Consider the following 19801-nt stretch of genomic DNA (forward strand, 5'->3'; position numbering starts at 1 on the left):
CGGTATAGAGAGAGCAGTTTTTCCAACCGTGTAACAAAATATTATAAACAACGATTCGTTAAACGGGCGGCATCGTTCGCATGCTCGTCATGCTCGTCATGCCTTTGCACTCTCTTCCTTCTTTATGCTCTCCCTTTACGCTTTCCCTTTGCCGCACGGTCGTCCCTACTCCCGTGTCCACTCTCGTGTCGTATCGTGTTCAAGATGCGATTCAACACAGCGCGGAAGGTCGGAAAAAATCGAAATCCGGATGGACTTCCCTCTTTCTTCGCCTCGACGAATCGAAAATCAATTCAAGAATTATTCGGAGAATTATTTGGAGGTCCCCTTCGGTTGATCGAACCGGCGATGCTCGCTCGAACGTATCGGATAGCAAAGAGCGCGTGGACGGTGGAAAGAAGGAATAATTTTCGGAGCCATGTAGCTCGGTTTCGCAACAGCCTCTCTCTGCCTCGCTCGGATATTTTTTTCCGGGCGGCGATCACAGTCACTCGTCTCTCCTTTTTTTTCCCGGCCCCGAAGTGGTTATTTTCTCTCCTTCTTCTCTCTTCTCCTCGGTATCCGGTTTCCTCTCTCGGGATCTTGGAAAGCGAGCGAAAGATACCCACGCGCCAATTCCCTCTTTCCCTTTCGCTACCGTTCCCGACTTTCGAACAGAGTGTGGTTGAACAGAGTCTAGCAACGCGCCCCGTGCACACGAACGTCAATAACCAACTGAACCACCGTTGCGCGGCTGTGTGTGCGCGCGCGCTTATGCACGCACGCGAGGGAACCAACGGGACGAGCCAGACCCTGGAGCTTCGACGCTACGACAAACTTGTGCACCGCTTTCAATCCCCGATTGGCCCGTGGTAATTATGTACATATGGCGCATACGCTCTCTTCCGACTCCCAACTGTCCACTCGACGCGCTTCCCTGCCAACTAGATGCCGTTCCACGCGTTTGTATCGGCCGAGATTCCACTGGCCGACTTCCTCGGGGAGGAAAATCGAGAGAGGACACAGTGGAAGGGGGAGAGGGAGGGAAGAGAGGCGATCTACCTATCCCCCCCTCTTCTATCGCGTCGTACACGCAGGGACAACGTATCCTCCCGAGTCGAAACGCGAGCTAGCTAGCTCCTCGACGCAAGCTAGCCCCTCTCTTCTCCTCTTTTTCCTTGCCCTTCGTTGTTTTTCGTGCTCGACGGGTATTATGGTTTAACGCGTAACGCGGTAGCGTGTCGCGCGGAAGGGAAGAGCGAAGAAATGTGGAGCGAAGGAGCAGGCGCGCGCGCGCCTCGTTGCGCATCGATCTTCGTCGCAGCCAATCCCCCGCCATTTTCGTTTCCCTCGATTGGCCAACGATCTCCACTTTCCTCGCCTCCTCGCACAAATAGAATTCGCCTTACATCCTTCCCTACTTTCCCTCGACGAACGTCTGGCGCTGCCAACTCTGATCGACCGTCTCTCTACCGGATTGGCGTATTTGCGCTTTTACTGACCTTCGAATCTATCTATCCACCTCCCTCTGACGACTCTTCTCCTCTCCGATCGTTAGCTAAGGTCAGGTGGTCGTTTAACGACAGGTTAAATCCTCGTCCAAGATGAATGGAAACCGAGAATGGAAACGCGTTACGTACGTCCTCGTACCTCGTCGAAACGTATCGCAATCGCGATTTTTATCGTCGCTTTGACCCCTCCTCCTCCCTTTGGCACAGTTTCCACCAATTTTACTAATCCGTGCTCGCCATTGATCCATTTTTCAAGAAACTGTTGTTCCCGATGTTGTCCGATTCGTATCGGACGACTCTACTGAGAAACTGTGTACAATCGAATGCGGTATAATATCGAATTGATCGCGAATGACAAACGAGAAATTGTACACGCGTGATGAATATCGCGCGTGACGGGCGGGGAGGGGGGGGGGGATTGAAAATTTTCATAAGCCGGCACCAGATACTCGTGCAAAAGACAACTAGGGTACCCCGTTTATGAGAACTATCATCGACTCAATAACCGTGTCAAGGGCAGATCGTGTCGAACCGCGGCGAAGAAATCAATTTGTTTAATAAATACCTCTCCCGTGAACGGCGATACGACTGATTTTGCGCGATCGTACGCAATTGTGACACGAATTACCATTCGGTAAGCCTGATTAATTCCCCCCTTTTCTTGTCATCTATTTATAGTGAACCCCGAGAAACCCGACGAAGCGACGGCCGTTTTAGACGAATGTGTCTAAAACATTGATCCCCGCGTTTAACGTGGAACCAATTTCCCGAACCAATTTCTTCCAACCAAATTTTTACGTTTACGTCGAACGTTGCAACGAAGGTAAACAGAGGGCGTTATTATACGTATTCGCTTCGATTCGACGTAATTGTGTGTATTCCCTCCCGGTGAACCGTGTCTCGCGTCACATCCTCCCATTCACCAATTTATTAATAATGAGAGACGTTGTTTACGCCCGGTTAATTTCAACTCATTTGCGTATGCGTTTTTTAACGGACGGCTTTCAAAGGACGAAGAGAATCTCGGACGAAGAATCGGCCGATCGTTGGCCATTCGATTTTGCTATCTTGGGCCACGAGCCACACGACGTCGTGTGTCGTAAAATGAGAAATCGCATTGCGCAATCAGTTTCAGTTATGGCCGTGTATGAAAATATGCGACTTCCTCGTGGATTAATTCCGCTTACGGCCACGAAATCTGCATGCGATAGGAATTTCTCGTCGAATATTCGGGCACGCGATTTTCGTTTCGTCGGAAAATTTTTTTCTTTTTTTTTTCTTCTTCTACGCTTACGTATTTCTTTTTTTTTTTTTTTATTTATCTTCATTCTCATTCTTATACATTCGTATCGATACACTCTTTGTACCCTTTCTTTGACTCGCTATCGATTCGCTGCGATCTAATATCGCTGGAAATCTCGCTCGAACAATCTAGGTATTTCGCCTATGCCGATAAAAATAGGTTTCGTATGAATAGAATCAGTTTTAACGATCGATTCGCGAACACGTTACAAGAGACAGACGCTTCGGCGTCGCTGTTCGAACATTCTTACGTAAACATCAAATAATATTAGCGAAAGAGATGGAGGGGAGGGCGGAGGGGAGGGTAAGAGGCGGAGGGAGAGAGAGGGAAAATCCTGGAGGAATGATACGAAATGATAGAAATTGAACAACGCATCGTAACATATTGCTAACGATATATATATATATTATATTATTTGGGATAAAAAACTGATTGAATTCGATCTTCGATTTTTCTCCATAAAAATCGTTTGTCGTCTCTAAACTCGACGCTCGTCGAAATTTATGACGGATTCCAATCCGTTTGGTTATAACGAATATAAAAATACATTTCTTTCTACGTATTTGTCGAATCTTTCTACGAAGAATTTGCTTGTTAAAAAAAAAAGAAAAAAAGTGCAAATTGCTTCGTCGACAAAATTAACGAAACGAAATTGGCTATCCGTCGTGGTGACGCGTCGAATCGAGTCGAAACGATCGAACCGCCTTATTCGATGATGCAGTACGTGGAATCTGGAATAAAAATCGAATACAAAAATTTTCCATTTACACAATATATATATATATATATAAATATATATATACAATTCGAACCTGCAGTTTCTGAGACAATCCAGTCTATGTAAGCACCGACTCTGGTATTTACACCAGCGGTGTCGCCACAACCGATACCCATACTGATGATTCCCACCAGCACGAAACGCTTGGTCGTGGGATTTTGCCAGAGAACCGGCCCCCCGCTATCCATCTGTTCAATCGAATCACGAAATCTCGAAATTTTGTTATATATATATTTTTTTTTTCTCTAGAAAATTTTATCGTATTTACCTGACACGCGTCCTTGTCCTTCGCGTAGGTACACATCTGTTGAGGCGTTAAATCCGGATAAAATTTGGTACATTGAAGGTTCGTGAGCACGCTCACCGTAACTTTCTGCAAAATGTCAGAGGGCGGGCCACCGAAACTCGTAGTGCCCCAACCTTGTTTCCAATACATATAATGTTAAAATAAATGGTGATATTTTTTATTAATATATATTTATTTACCCAACAATTGAACGAAGGAGCCGGCAAAAGTGTCGGGCGAGTGTTGGAACGGTAGACAGGCCGGGCCAACCTCGTTTCCAAATTCCATTTTCGTCCTCGTTTTCAAGAGGGCTACGTCGTTGAAATTGTCGTGGGCGTAATTCGGATGCACGATCACTTTCTTGACTCGATAGAGCATGGTCGCGTTCGTGTCCGTCCCTTCGTTACGAATGTTCAATCAAATTTGCACCTTCCGATTATTAAATATTCAATGATATTAAATATAATTATTTACCCGAACTTATATCGTGGTCGCCGACCAACACGCCTAATCTCGTATAATTCCTGTTCGTCATGCAATGGGCAGCTGTCAACACGTATCTCACGGATATTATAGTGGATCCGCAAAATACTGCGCGCTCGTCAGCGTCCACGATCCCTGCCATCATTGGGAACTCGTTCACCCCCGTGTCCATTCCTCCCACGATCCTCGACTAAGATTGTGAAGAAAAATTGTACCGATCGATAAATTATCGACGGAATTTAAAAACGAATATCATTAATTAGAATCGTATTTTACGTTCACCCTCGTGTCGGTTCCTCCCACGATTCTCGATAAAAAGAAAAATTGTACCGATCGATAAATTATCGACGGAATTTAAAAACGAATATTATTAACGAGAATCGTAATCCACGTTCACCCTCGTGTCGGCTCCTCTCACGATTCTCGACTAAGCGATTGTGAAGAAAAATTGTACCGATCGATAAATTATCGACGGAATTTAAAAACGAATATTATTAATTAGAATCCGTTCACCCCCGTGTCGGTTCCTCCCATGATCCTCGGTAAAGAAAAATTGTACCGATCGATAATTTATCGACGGAATTTAGAAACGAATATTATTAACGAGAATCTACTTAATCTACGTTACATACGAAATATACGATCGAGGGGTGGGGATATACGCACGGGATTGTTCCATCCGCACTGGCAATTGGTGGAATCTTGCGGCCTCTTCACGGCCCGAATCTCGCAGAGGAAGCGGCCGCCCTGCGACCATATAGGCGAGGACAGCGTCACGACCATCGAGTTCGACGAGGATACGACGTTGAACCCTCCGTCGCCGCAATAACGATGCGAGGTAGTCGAATTGATTTGCACGGTTAAACTGTCTTGAAAGCAGTTGTAACTCTAAGAGAGAGAGAGAATTTGTTATTTTTTTAAAATTAAATCGGATACAAAATTTTCCCCTCTTACCCATGGTATCTCGAAGTCGGTGCAAGTCAAATTCACTCGATAGTCGCTGCTGACTGTCCACACGCATGACTCTGATCCACGATAAGAGTACGGGTAATTCGGGTTGTAGATGTAATACGTGGTACCGGGTATTAGATTTTGATTATAGTTGCACTGCCCCTCGATCAATTTCGCCGAAAGCATGATAGATCCGTAGAATATCAATAAAGCCGCTGTAACTTGGGGGGAAAAAAAGAAAAAGATTTTCCTCGAAAATAATAATCGAAAGAAAATTACATCACGTGGATTATTAATCATCGGAACAGAATTTAAAAATTCTCGTGATCGAGAATTGTAATCTACGTATTCTATTTATATATATATACGATATAATAAAACATACGATAAGAAGTATTAATTTGTACTTAGGTGAGTATATATATATAGTTTCTTCAGAATTGCTCGTTGAAAATTGTTTAATTTTAATTTTAATTTTTTTTAATTTTTTAATTCATATGTACCTTTTCTCACAATATCGCGAAACGTTGTGATATTGTTTACGAGAGCCATAATTCTTCGATCGATAATATTTCTATTCTACGCTTTTGTTGGGAAAAATTTCGAAAGCACTGTAACGACCATATGCTCGCCTTCGCCCACGTTTCGAGGTTTTTATCCATAGCCGCGAAGACGAAAAGCTATATAATTTCACCGGTGTGTATTATCATTACACCGGCCGTGTTATCAAAGGTAAGTTGCAACCTCGAGAATAAAAATGGATTTAACGATAGTAAATACCTATAATGATATTTTCGCAACGATTATTACGCTACGAAAAAATTATTCTACGAACGAAAAATCTCTGGTTGTTGTTGATATTTCGGCGCGCGCATTCTCTATTCCTGTCTTTTTAATTAAGTGATAATAATCATTTCGAAGATTAAAACGATTATTCACGTTAGATTAGATTTCATAACAAACATATATATAAGATATCTGTACATATCTTATAAATTTTTAATTGGAAATTATAAAAGATACGGGATTCAACAATGTCGATCAATAATTAAAAAATATTAATATCAATAATTCGATAAAGTAATTACTGCTTCTTAATTTATTTTTGAAAAATTTCAAAAAATATTTTATTTTTTAATATAACATAAATTCATTAAATTACAATGAAAATTTATCTCTTGCAAGTATTCTTCGATTATAATCTCGTTATAGATATTTGTGTAGAAAATTGATTAAATAATAAACGTTATGATATCATTATTAATCATGCAAAAGTAATTAAAATTTTTTTTCTTTTTTTTTTTTTTACTTACGTGTATATACCCCTGTTACACGCATATGCGTATACACATGTGTGTATACTTGATTATTATCGACTTTTCAATAACCTTTTCAATAACAATTTTATGCATTATTATAAATATTATAATTTTTTAAAAAGTAAAAAAATGTATAAAAAAAAGATATGAATATTTTACTATCAATCATTGCTAATTTCCATTTTTCTGTTTCTATTTTTTTGAAAAAATTACATTAATGCACGTAAATGTTATTGATAGCGATTAAAAAGTTGATAATATTAATATAAATTAAAACAACTGTTTAGCCAAAAACATTTTTCTTGTAATATTTTCTTTTTTTAATCGGAAGAGATATAGGTAAGATATAGGTGATTTTTCAAATAATCAAGAACGATATTACTATTATTAAAAAAAAAAAAAATCATTATTCAGTTTTAGCAAGTTAATTTATTTACATTAATTACATTTATTACATTATTACATTTGATAAATATACAAAAAATATATTTTCGTTATATACAAAGTTTTCATCAATAATATATTATTATTATATAATAATTTTATTAGAAAATATTTTATTGAAATAATCACTTTGAAATGAAGACGAAAAACATCAATTGTAATCTACTTGTTTTTTTCGAATTTTATACCTTCGAAATCGCTTCAGTAAATAAGAAGAAAGATAAAAACAGATAGGATTAGAATAGAACTGAAAATTGAATTAAACGCCATCTAGTATTAGTATATTAAGTAAGTATCTAGTTACTATGACGATGAATAGGATACAAATGTGGAAATTAATAAAAATATGCAGTGGTATACAAATATATTTATGCATATTTTGTTTAAGTGAATTTATGGTACCATTACTGTGCGAAGTTGGTTAATTTATTCACTAATTTAAATATTTTGATTAGTTTCGAATGAATGATTTTTATAAGCTATATCTTAAACTATAAAAAAAGAAAAAGCAATGGCCAGTGTTAGTACTAGTATTGAACAAGAGAGAAAAAAGGTAATTATTATTACGTTTAATATAAATATATTATATATTACATTTGTAAATGAAACGAGAGGTTATGTAAGTTTTTCGAATGATGTTAACCTCGCTTTTTTTTTATACACAATAGCACAGTCACAGAAGAGCAACAAGTGTTAAAAGCAATCAAGATACAAGTTTTACACCAGTATATCGTCGCAGACATATTTCAAAGACAAAACATGCGCTTAAAGCGCATAAGAATCTATCAGATCTATGCGTAACTGATAATGATAATGATATAAAAAATCATGAGGATGAAGTACTTTCGAAAAGAAAAAGTAAAGTATATGAACATGAAAGAAGTAAAAAATTAACCGAAGAGAATAATTCTCAAAAAATATTGTTTGACAAGGATGATGCAGATTCGGGTAATTTATATGCGATATAAGATCAGTTTTTATTTGAATAAGGGATAATAAAAATTATATATTTTTCTAGGTATTATTTTATCAAGATTAAAAGATAAGTATGTTTCAAAGGAAACATTAAAAGTAGTTAATGAATATCATAAATTGGAAAAATGTTACAAAAACATTCAAGAAGAATGCCAAAAATTAAATAATATTTTAGAGCAAAGGGAATTGGAATATAAAAAATTATGTTTACATTATGAGGCATTGATACAGATGGTTCAAGAATTAGAAGGAGCAAAAATTAATTTACTCAAACAAAATAAACAACTTGAAACAGAAAAGATCCAATCGAATGAGGATATTACGCTTTTAAAAACAATTGTATATCAGTTAAATGCTGAATTAGAAAGATACCAAGACAAATTAGGAGACCGAAAACATGAAAATATTTCTGCATCTAATAATGGTAACAATGAAAAAAAATATGATTCAAGAATTTGGGGAAATATCAATTTTCATGCATTAGGTCCACTTTTAAATGCTTATCAAGAAAATTTATTGGAAAAACAAGAACTTATATATATGTATGAACAGGAAATGGCTGATTTTAGTAATAGATGTAAACAAATTCTTACAGAAAATGAAATTATGCATAAAGAAGTAGAAGAATTGAAATCAGAGGTAAATAATTATAAATAATATAAGATTATACATATGATGCGATATATAATAAAAAGTATATTTAATTATCATATAAATAACTATAATAAAAAAATATATAGTGTGACAGGTACACAAAGGAAATACAAAAAATGGTTGAAAATACCGCATTACTAAAGAAGCAGAATGATGTTTTAAAAAAGGAAACTTTAAATATAAAAAGAGAAACTAATGATATTCGTTCGTCATATGAATCAAAAATAGAAGTGATTTTAAAATGCAATGAAGCTCTAAAAAAAGAGCATACAATAACAGTATCAGAATTGAGCAATTTACGAGGGAAATATGAAATTTTAAGTAAAGAATTTGAAGAAATGAGGAATAAAGAACAACAAACAGTGCCTACTACTGTTCATGTTACTGCTATTGAAGAATGTAAAATATTATTGGATGAATTAAAATACCAATATGAAAATGAAAAACGTGATCTTTGTAATCATATAAAACATATAGAGGAGATTCAACCTGAAAATGAAAAAAAACTTATAATGGTTATAGCCGAAAGAAATCATTTGAAAGGACTTGTTAACAATCTTGAAACAACTTTAAAGTAAGTTATTCGTTTATATTTTTTTATTCATTTACATCTCTTACTATCTCTTTTTAATATATAATAACAATATATATTTTAGACGAACGCAACGTAAAAGTGAACAAATGCAAAGTCTTGTTTATTCGACTCGTGTTTCACGTAATTCTTTGAAAGAGAAATTAAGTAAAGTAACTGCTTATTGCGAAGAATTATTTTCGGAGTATGAAAGAATTGTTTCGGAAAGAGAAAAATTACTCTCCTTTTTACGTGAAACGGAAAAAGAAAATGCAAATATGGATCGTCTTGGTAAAAGTATTACTAGTCGGGTGGAAGGTTTAAAAAATCAATTAGAAGTATGTATAAAATTTATATTATTGATAAAAAAAAAATAAAAAAAGAATTAAGTAATTTATAATTTCAGATTGTTCGAAAAGGTACGAAACAACAGGTAGATTCTGTAGAAAAACGTATAAAATTACAAGAACTTCATGTACGTCGAATGAAACACGATTATCAACGTAAAATTCAACATTTAAATGACATAATTAAAGAACAAGAAGACGTTATTAAAAAATTACAAAAAGAAAAATATTCTAGCCAAGATACGTTAACAAGACGAATACTTCAGGCAACAAATGAGCCAAACAATTATAATATTGGACCAAAAAATTCGTGAATTAAGTTCGTAAATTATTGCCATATTATTAAATCCGTATTAAGATCATAATAGATTGGACTTTGAAATTGATTTTTAACCAATCTCGTAATAAGCATCTAATTATGGAATAGGTGCTACTCGAAACACCGTCCTCGTATTTACCGACCGTGTCAGTCGCTTTATTTAGCGGTGACATCAAATGAAGCAAATGGCTACGAAGGCTACCGTATGGACGCCACTGTATGAACGACTGATGGCAGTGGAGACTAATAATCATACAGTGAAAAGTTGATGTCATCCGTTATAGGTATGATGTCAGACGCGTTCCATTCATTCATATGTAAAATATACCTGTTTTAGCTTTAACCTTTTTTTTTTTTTATAGAATTTAATAATAAATTAAAGAACATCGATAATATATTGATATGTATTGGTATGACAACCACCAATACGATACATATTCAAATAATTATTTCTTCAGATATAAGATATGATTGTTAAAGATATATTTTGAAATTCATATTCCTTCCGTTTATCCTTTTATTTTCCATTTATCCTTTTTATTGCCTTCAATATTTATAAAAATTCAATATTTATAAAAAATAAAGTTATTTTTCAATTTTCACAAGTATATATTTCAAAAGAAAAATTATATATTTAAAAAATAAAAAGAAAAGATAAAAAAGAAATCCGAATAGGATATGGATAAAACTAATTTATATTCATATGACGAGAAAAATTATATTTAACTAATTCACGAGAAATAGGGTGATTACTAAGCCATCGAGTAGTTTCGTAAATCGCGTCAGCTGCCGATTATTGTGTAGTTCGCTGAAGTTCGGGGAGCTTCGGATATGTTCGTTAAAAAGCAAAATGTCGTCTGCTAGGTGCGTCGTCGGAAACCGGGTCGTATTTCTGACGTGAAAATTGCTATGATAAGTGATAATGCAATGTCTCTGTATACAAGTACGTAGTGTTTTTTGTTGGAAAGTGTATCAAAAGTCACAAAAGGATATTCTTCGCATTGGGCTGTCTCGTTGCCAACAAAGAAACTCTAGGAGAATACCGGTGAACATTGATTTTTCCTGTTTTCGCATCTTACTCGACAGATGATCAAACGGTAATGCATATCGTACGATTTGTCGATATTTCGTCGATTTGTTAATATTATAAAGATTTTAATGAATTCGTATTTTTAATAATACAAATTTGAATAAGATAATGCATTATCTTATTCACATTGTATCGTGTCAAATTAGCATTTGTTTTAAGATTCGAACCGATATGTTCGAATGAATCATAGTTACTACATTTTATTATTTTCGGTAAAATGGTTATCTTTATTACTTTGCACTAATGTTTTTCGCAGATGTCGCTAATTTGCAATATCACATTGTTCGTATATCTTTCGCATTTGAGAAACATTAAAATTTTACGATAACGTTATACGAGAGTATCGTGTACATTCTAGTGATGCGCAAACTCAAAGAGTTCAGTGTCATTTTGCTGAAATAACTAACTGTATTCTCGCTACGTTTCCTGAATTGTTAGGTTAGGTTTAACCCGAGAATAACTAGATTCACCTTCGTTTCATTCGACAAGAATGTTTTGAGACAAGAATGTTTCCAATATCTGTTTATCCAATAAAAATATGTATAAAAATATTTTTTTTATTATCTTAAATCAAAAAATTCATATACGGAAGAAATGAGGAAGATAGAGAATAAAATTATTTCTCGTGATTATGTACACGTAAATTAAAGTTTTTTAATTTTTAGTACATTATCTTTAATTTTTTTCATTTAAAACAAAATCATGAAAATTTGAAAAAATATTTTCTGTTTAAACATGTAAAAAAATAAAATATTAGAATGAACATTTCGAATGAAAAATAATTGTTTAATTTTATCAATAAGAAATAACAGACAATGCATAAATTTCCTTTAATTTTAGCAGAGATATATATAAAGAAATAAAACGATTTATATATCGAAGAATTTACATTTCAATTTTTTAACGTTGCCTGAGAATTAGTTCGACTTGAATGTTGCCACATCCGCTTCCGGTTCTTTGTATCAGATCTCTCTTGATTTATTTTTTGCACTGTGATAAATGCATTTAAAACGTAGTTAAATTAAGGATAATTTTATATTTGATTGTTACTGTTATTATTACAATCAACATTTGATTACTAAATGAAATTTAATCATATTCCGAACATACTTAGAAAGCGCAATATAACAAGAAATATTACTTTCTCCACAATAATTCGATTTAATATTTATGCAACTAAAATATTTATGCGATTTTTGTTTCGTCTTCTTCGAGCACGTTTATGCTTTTCAGTATTTTAATTATTTCAATTATTTCGAAAATCAATTATTTTTGTACGATTTATAATTATTTTATTTTTTAGGAAAGAAAAAAGAAAAAATTAAGAATATGTTGTTTATATTTATATTTATAGAATATTGCAAATGGAAGATAGAAGTATCGAGGAGTAATGACGGTATGGAATTAAATTTGAGGAATTTTGACGAATAAAATATTGAAAAATCTTGGATTCGTGGCACAAAATATACAAGCAACAACGGGAATTGAAGACTGCAATTGTGAGAAGTCGAATCTGATTTGTCCATTTTCAACCAAATCTAACTTGACCTAAGCGCCGCTGACGACAAAGATACGAAGTATTGCTGATTATCGGCGTGCTGGAAGCACGTTACGTTGCTGGCTAAGCAACTGTTGTACGTATTAGCGTGTATCGTCAAAAGGACGCCAGACATCGCGTACGCTTTCCCTGTTCGTCGTCTCCTTGCCACCTCTCTTCCTTCCGTTACGCCGGTGCAGTTCGTGCACTTCTACGCCGTGGTACGTTACTCTACCCTACAGCAGAGTCGTGTACAATAAATAAACGCGCGGCATGTATACGGGTTCCACGTGCTTTTCGTTCGGCTGAAACTATTTTCGACTATAAAATTATTAATTTCGAACTAGAGAAAAGAGGAAAAAGAAAACATCATTAGTGAAATCTAAATCCAAAGGAAGGAAGAGACCGGTAATGAGGATGTCGTGTCTAATATTGTGTGTAAAGTTGCCAAATGCCTGCTGTCGATAACACGGCGACTTAGTTCGGTGCACTATTCGCCACTGCCTCGCGAACTCTATTGAACGAAAACGACGTAATACTTAGAAGCTCTTTGTGTGTCGCGGTTGTGAAATTGCCAAGTGGTTGTGAAACAGTGCCGAGCAAAAGAGGAGTTGCACGAATATGGTGTAAAAAAAAAAAAAAAGAAGTTTCAACCAACAGTTTTAGAGAATGGAGTTCGAGCTGGACGGAAGCTTGAAGGAATGGGTAAAGGATAAACCGTTGAGTATCCTGCAGCTCGATCCTGCTGACAGAGCCGTCTTACGGATTGCTGGTAAGTGTCAATCTATCTTTCTAGTTTCCATTTTCATAAGCTGGTTACGTATTTAATTTTCTACCGTTATACCTTTCGCTTTTCATTTAAAACGCGATTCACAAATGTTATTAGGGGATATTTTCTGCTTTATTAAAGAAAATAAAGTTTAAATAAATTCCGTTATATGTTATACAGTGTAAGCACTGTATATAAGCACGAATAAAATGTTCGATCAATTATAAAGTGAGCATTATATATATACGAATGTGTTGAATGTGTTGAAATAATTACGTTAAATGGCAAATGATGTTTGTCATGTCTCTTACGAGACCGCACCAGTATAGTTATAATCGACGTACATGCGTAATAGACCAGAATATTAGCACGTAATGAATTTTGAATTAATAATAACGATCAATCTCGTTTCTCAAGGTGGACGATATCAATCAATGATACTTACGACTCGCCGCGACGTGAATTCGAATCAATAATAACGTTTGTAATTGATAAAATTTATTTGACCCTTCATATCCCCCGATGATTCTCTTTCAAATACCCTTTTTATCGATTATATCGATCGGCGCATAAGGGTTTCGTGAGAACTGGAAAGTATGGTAAAGCCCAACGGGTGTGCGAGCGTATCATCTGCTATTCTCCGAGCCAGCTCGAGAAAACTGATACCTTCGCGCGGTACCTTCGAAAGTACGATATAACGAGTCGTAAATTGGCCATCTTGTAAATTCTTGCAATGTAGGAAATGAGAGAATCGTTCGCGAGTGTAATCTTGAGTCGACCTTCGACGCGGGGTATTGACCAGGAATAGATACTCGAAACCATTCGATAAATATCGAATTGCAGTTCGCCGATCATTTTACCGTGAGAATTTTTTTTTATCGCTCGCCTCCGTCGCGAATCGTTTTTCGCGTCGCTTTAATCATCGGACGAATTCCTATCGGACTCGATTTAAACAAACATCTTCCGCGATAATTTTTTTTTCCTTTTTTTTTTTTTTTTTTATCTTCTTCTACGCGCATACGATATATGCACATATATATATACGTATGCATGTAGGACACATCCGATTCGTGAAATTACAGGCTCTGATTCACATCCACAAAAGCATCGAGTTCCGCACCATTTTCACGCGGCGTCGTTAAAATGATGTTCGATCGACATAACTCCGTCTAACTCTCGTATCATAGATACACAACAACCGGTATCGAAGTATCGCATCTCAGGCACGCGAGCATAATTGTTTCTAATTATAACGACCTATTGGTGCGCTATCACGAATGCTCTAGTAACCGTCTAGTACTATCGAGTATCGCCAATTCTCTCAATTGCCTCTTACGAAAGTATAATCTCGCCGCCGTTTCTTCTTTCATCCCGAATTAATTGAGCCGAGTTTCCGAGAGAAACACGAACAGATTCGGGATTCGACTTTTAACGAATGAATGAATGAAGTCACTTGTGTGCCGCGATCGAGAGAGGAGGAGCAACCAACTCGATCGTCGCGTCGATGAACTCACTGTGCAGCGTGCAGTGCAGTGTTTCAGCGGTCACGGTCCGCGGGATCTCGGTTCGAGAGGTTATATACCAGTCTACTATGCCTACTCGGCGCGGCGAGCGAGCGGAGGCGGCGGCGGCAGGTTAGGTCGGCTCGCATTAATCTAGGAGCGTGGAGGCGGCAACAGGTGCTCGGGTCACGGTTCGATGCCCCAGCCTCGAGAACGTCTTCCTTTTTTTTTTCTCTCTCTCTACTTTTATCATCGCTCTTTTCCCTCCTTCTCGTTTCCAAAGCTGTCTACTACTCGTTTAAACAAGTTTCGGTCGAGTCATTTCCAATAAATTTCACGCGCTTGATGATATTTTACTATTTTTCTAAAAATATCATTCGTAGTAAGTTTCGAAAGTTTTGAAAGGGGAAAATAGTTTGGACAGGTTCTTGCACCTGTTTGTCGTATATGTACGACGGCTTGTTACGACGCTTACTGGTTTTCTTTGCCCACGGACGGAGGCTTCACGGACCGCTCGCTAGATGTCCTGGGGTACCTGAAGTACCTGAACAGATCCACCGGTGACTCATCTCGCGCTTTTGTTTGTTGAGGGCCTTTTAGGGTTCCAGGTAAAAAGGGTCGAGTTAAAGCTTGTGTCTCTCTCTCTCTCTCTCTCTTTCGAGTCACAAGGATATACGGAAGAGCTTAATTAATTTTGTGAAACTAATTCTCCTGAGAATATTTCCCTTACAGTTCCCTCTTTTTGTTTCGAACTCACCTGTTTTCGAATATTCTTTTGTCGTCGCGCGCATCATCCTTACGCGTCGTCGAGGATTATTTTCATCGTCCCGGGCCGTCGTGGGAAACGTCGTTGCCATGTTTCGAACGGATGGAAGCGGGTTCAATCGACCGATTCGAAGCGTGCGATCAAACTAAATTTCTTTTTCCAGCGAGCCACGTTTTAATATATATTTCAGCGGAGTAATCTTCGCCTCGATCGCGGTACAGTTAGGAATCCGTGTGCGCATGCCAAGGGAGCAAGAAGAATGAAAAACGGGGAGAAGAAGAGAAAAATAAAAATAAGAGATGAAAAAAAAATAGCCGGTGGGATCTAGGTCATAAGTCGGAAGAACCGCTGCTTCGTCGAATATGTGGTATTAGACATTTACGATAGAACGGTTGGAAGAGTGGAAATTATTCTTCGTCGATCGAAGGCGCCTCAAACGGTTCGTCAAACCGTAATAAAATTGTGAATATTTCGAACGAGGAGGGAAAAAAGGATGAGATTACTAGCCGTGAGTTAAGAAGCTTACCCGTACGCCTTTTGAAATTCTCACTACTCTTGGCTCATATACCTGTACGTGTGTTTCTGAAACCGACCATCTTGCCAGAAATTACATTCTTTTCAACTTGGTCACAGTCCCGGACGAACCAGAAAAACCGTTTAAATTCATGTACAATTGTTCGAAATATCGGATAACGGGATACGCATAATTTCTAAAATTCAAATGGAATGTTTTAAAATTGATACGAAAAGTGGAAATTAGAAGATAAAATAAAAATTTGCGCCGTTCGAGATTATTTTTCAATCGTTCCGCTAGATTATTTATCAATAAAGCTTTTCTTGAAACAATAGCTAATATTTAATTCTTGTCGATCGGATCGAATGTTGAAAAAAAATATAAATCGAATGTGACGTATATGATAAATATTATCTCGATAAGATAAACACATTTCTGCATTCATGGCCGCGGACGAGATTAGCGATCTGGAAGAAAGTGGCGTATTTGTGTGTCCGCGTCTGTTAACGAGAAGGTGGCGCGTGCGCCGTTTAGTTTTACCGCGAACATAAACAAGAGGTAGAATATCGGCGACGTTAGGAATGATCGACGAATAAAAAATTAGCCACCATTTGGCTTGGCGCCAGATCGCCAAGAATTCTCACGCCTGGCGAAGAACAACTCCGTGGGATCAGGCTCGGTTGTTTCGCGATTTTCCATTTGGCCGAGGCGATCGAAGAATTTGCCCGCGAAACGGTAAACGGTTGAGAAAGGCGGTCGAATATATATCGGAGCATGTTATTCACGCGTGAAACGAACGAATCCGCGTCCCATTTGGCACGCCGCATCGGCTAGATTAATTCGCGATTCGTGGTATTTTCTCGACGCGCCCCTGTCGTTACGTGACCTGCCCTACGAACCTGTTTGTAACGGCAGCTATTCTGCCGAGCGTAAGGCGTTGTCGAAAAAGACGGAGGCCTTGCGCCTCCGTTCTCTGTCTAGCGAACTATGCCCCCTTGGCCCCGTCTTTGTTCCTCTTCCGTTCGGTTTCACCCCGACTCTTCGCCCGTGTCGATTTCTCTGTCCAACGAACGGAGAAAGTGAAGGATGGACGAGCCGCAATGGCGGGGCATGCGAGGAGTAGGTTCTGGAACCTCGAGGCTCGAGGTAGAGAGGCAGCTTGGGTGGGCGGCAGTTGTCCAGACCGCCGCAGTCTGTGTCGAGGCGACGTGCTCTACACGACGGAGCGGCAAATCGCGTCTTCTCCAACTCGCAAGCCGCTCGCTCGCTCTCCTTTTCTCCCCTTCTATCTCCTCCCTTCCTCTTTCCTTTTCATTCTCCCTCCTCCCTTCTTCTTTTCTCTCTTTCTTTCTTTCTCTCTCTCTCTCTCTCTCTCTGTTTCTCTCTCTCTCTTTCCTTGTCCGTTCACGCGTCTCCATTCCTTTTCTCTCTCTCTCTCTCTTTCTCTCTCTCGGTCCCTCCCTGCGTTCGTCGCACTGTTCCTTATCCACCCGTTGTTGTGCGTGCTCCTTTTTCCTCGGCCCATTCATCCTCCTCGGTCCACCTTTCCGTCCTTTTCTTATCCGATCGTTTCTCCGCGCGCGAGCGTGCGCGGCCGCGCTTTCCTCTCGCCGCGAGTCTCTCCGTCCTCGTCCTACGGCCTACAGCTACCTGGCCGTGTTACGGCGGGGTTCCGGATACGCGCGTCGACTTCGTCAACGTTGTCGTGCGGTACGTTCTACCAAGAATTCCAGTGCCACGTCTCGAGTAGCGGCGATCGGTCGGTTTGGTTGGTCGCTTGCTTGCTCTGTCGGTTGTTCCGTTGTTCGACAGTGTCGTCGCCTGTATCGTCCAACGTGTAATAATCAACGTTCGTGATAATGTTTATCGTTCACCGTGTTTTTTTTCCCGCGACGGATTTAAGAAGTTGATATACGATACGACAGTGCGACAGTTTCGTTAGTCGTTTCGGAGGAAGGAACTCGTTGCCTTTGATTGAACACGTGACAGTACGGTGCACGCTTGGAATTATTGCTTATACTTTACGCGTATATATATATGTATATATATATATATATATATATATATATATATATATATATATGTGTACATATCGAACGAAAAATTTCGGTAAATACATTGGCCTGAGCGAGCAAAACACGAGGCGTTCCGTGAGTCACGCTTCGTGCCGTGATATTATACCTCTGCTCTTCTACCTTTGTCTCCGAGTCGAATCGTCTCTCCCTCTCTTTCGGTTCTACCGTTTCCCTCTTTGTCTCTCCGATGCTCGTGTGCTTACTCACTCGATCGTTCCCGCTCGGTCTCTTGGCTGCCCCTTCCATTAACCAGCGCGTTGTTAGTAATCACGAAACGGCATATCGAGTCCTGAACGGTTAAGCGACCGATTCAGCAAACGAGAAATGCGTGTCTTGATATCATCGAGAGGGGATTCATTCAAGGTTGGGGGGATCGATTCCCCCTTGTTTTCGTTCGGCGTTTCGAATTCGGTGTTCTTGGAATCGTTACGTGTACACCACCGTTTGGAAGTGAAAATTAATAGTTGGTTTCGTGTCATTTCGTTGCCGTTCTGAATCGATAGAGCGTCGAATAAACTTCGTAATAGATCGAAACCCGATTCCTTCCGAAACGTAAGTCGCGTTCACGGGGTAAATTGACGCGGGGAATCGAGCTATCAATGGGACCAGAGGCGTCGAGAGGCGTCGGCACGATCGGTCGAGTTATCGCGTCGAGTGTATACATATACGTGGTATATAGATACTTATATAGAGATAGATACGGCGTGGCGGTTTCAGCGGCGAGTGAATAAGAAGAAAGTCGTTTTCATCGAATATGGGGATTGCGTAATAATTGCAGGCCGGCCTGAGATCTATGACAAACCGGCTTGTGCGAGAGATACCGGCGATACAATCACGTATGAGCCCGGCTCTTGTGGTATACGTTGGACATTTCTTAATTTGGTCCGATCGACCTATTCTCTGCCCCGAATCGGTCGTGGCGAGTCGAGATATCCGTCTTGGTTTTCGCCGTTTCGAGCACCGTCGAAACTCGAAGGAACGTCATCTCTCGCGCGCACGCGACCATTATTACCGCCACCCAGACGAGAGAGATCGTCCAATGCGCTGTCCCGCTGCTTCTGAATTCCCATCGTGCCTTCCCAGAAAACCATGTACCGGGTGTTCGGATCAAGTGCATAGATTGGAAAACGTAAGAGCGTAATTCCAGAGCGATCGAAACAAAGATTGGAAAGATTGGAAGCTCGAAACTCATCTTTCAAATTAATTTAATTTCAGACGAATATTTTTTGAAATCGTTCCTTAAATCTTCTACTCTTTTCTCGCCCGTACACCCCGTATACGTCGAGAAGCGTGGTGCCACGCGAGGCTCTCGTTGCTCTCTTGTACTTTCTTGCCAAATTGCCGCGACTGTCTGTAATTGCCTCGTCCCCTGCGTTCAAATGGAATGCCAATTATTTCTTCTCACCCGCGATACCGGCCCCGTTCAAGCCTCGTTATCTCACCGCCTTCTGGTCATGGCCCATGGATACTTTGCCTCACGTTTCATCGCCGATTTTCATTCAAACTTCCTATCCCTCGCCCTCGTCATCCACCACCATCCCCGACCTCCCTCGACTTTCTTCATTTCCTTCCACTTACCGATTCGCACATGGCTCGCTTCTGTTCATCGATCGATCCGCTCCCGCTAT

General features: G+C 38.8%; 3 protein-coding genes across 34 annotated transcripts in view; 2 read left to right on the top strand and 1 right to left on the bottom strand.

Moving 5' to 3' along the window:
* Positions 1–3170: 3170 nt before the first annotated feature.
* On the bottom strand, positions 3171–5955 carry LOC409143 (venom serine protease 34). 2 transcript variants are annotated; one of them, XM_026440271.1, is made up of 8 exons: positions 5795–5955; positions 5295–5506; positions 5007–5228; positions 4332–4530; positions 4058–4255; positions 3840–3991; positions 3606–3759; positions 3171–3524 (listed from the first exon to the last, which is right to left on the bottom strand). In XM_026440271.1, the coding sequence occupies exons 1-8, from the start codon at positions 5841–5843 to the stop codon at positions 3499–3501; spliced, it is 1212 nt and encodes a 403-aa protein (XP_026296056.1). In that variant the 5' UTR covers positions 5844–5955; the 3' UTR covers positions 3171–3498. The 2 variants fall into 2 exon arrangements, with proteins under 2 accessions (XP_026296056.1, XP_392669.1); XM_392669.6 differs by having other exon boundaries at positions 5295–5512; positions 5795–5954.
* Positions 5956–7114: 1159 nt separating this feature from the next.
* Positions 7115–10384, top strand: LOC726602 (centrosomal protein of 89 kDa). 3 transcript variants are annotated; one of them, XR_001702660.2, is made up of 8 exons: positions 7115–7607; positions 7723–8002; positions 8073–8668; positions 8770–9257; positions 9340–9592; positions 9661–9920; positions 10029–10204; positions 10283–10384. XR_001702660.2 is itself a non-coding variant. In XM_016911622.2 (7 exons), exons 1-6 carry the CDS (start codon positions 7566–7568, stop codon positions 9913–9915), a joined length of 1914 nt encoding a protein of 637 aa, XP_016767111.1. In that variant the 5' UTR covers positions 7115–7565; the 3' UTR covers positions 9916–9920; positions 10029–10384. The 3 variants fall into 3 exon arrangements, 1 of the variants encoding a protein (XP_016767111.1); XR_001702659.2 differs by having other exon boundaries at positions 9661–10204; XM_016911622.2 differs by having other exon boundaries at positions 10029–10384.
* A 366-nt stretch (positions 10385–10750) lies between these two features.
* Positions 10751–19801, top strand: part of LOC408779 (short stop) — a 75837-nt gene continuing 66786 nt past the window's right edge. For 22 of the 29 annotated variants that reach the window (XM_026440289.1, XM_026440301.1, XM_026440311.1 and 19 more), the window contains exon 1: positions 17283–18086. Coding sequence is in view for 4 of the 29 variants with exons in the window: in XM_016911620.2 (XP_016767109.2) it covers positions 13217–13319 (103 nt within the window). In the remaining 25 variants the exon portion in view is untranslated. Of the gene's footprint in view, positions 11018–12364; positions 13320–17282; positions 18087–19801 lie in introns of those variants that run through there. The other 7 variants (XM_016911620.2, XM_026440300.1, XM_026440308.1 and 4 more) reach the window with 3 other exon arrangements.

This window comes from Apis mellifera, linkage group LG4 (assembly GCF_003254395.2).
Source record: "Apis mellifera strain DH4 linkage group LG4, Amel_HAv3.1, whole genome shotgun sequence".
Classification (NCBI taxonomy): Eukaryota; Metazoa; Arthropoda; class Insecta; order Hymenoptera; family Apidae; genus Apis; species Apis mellifera.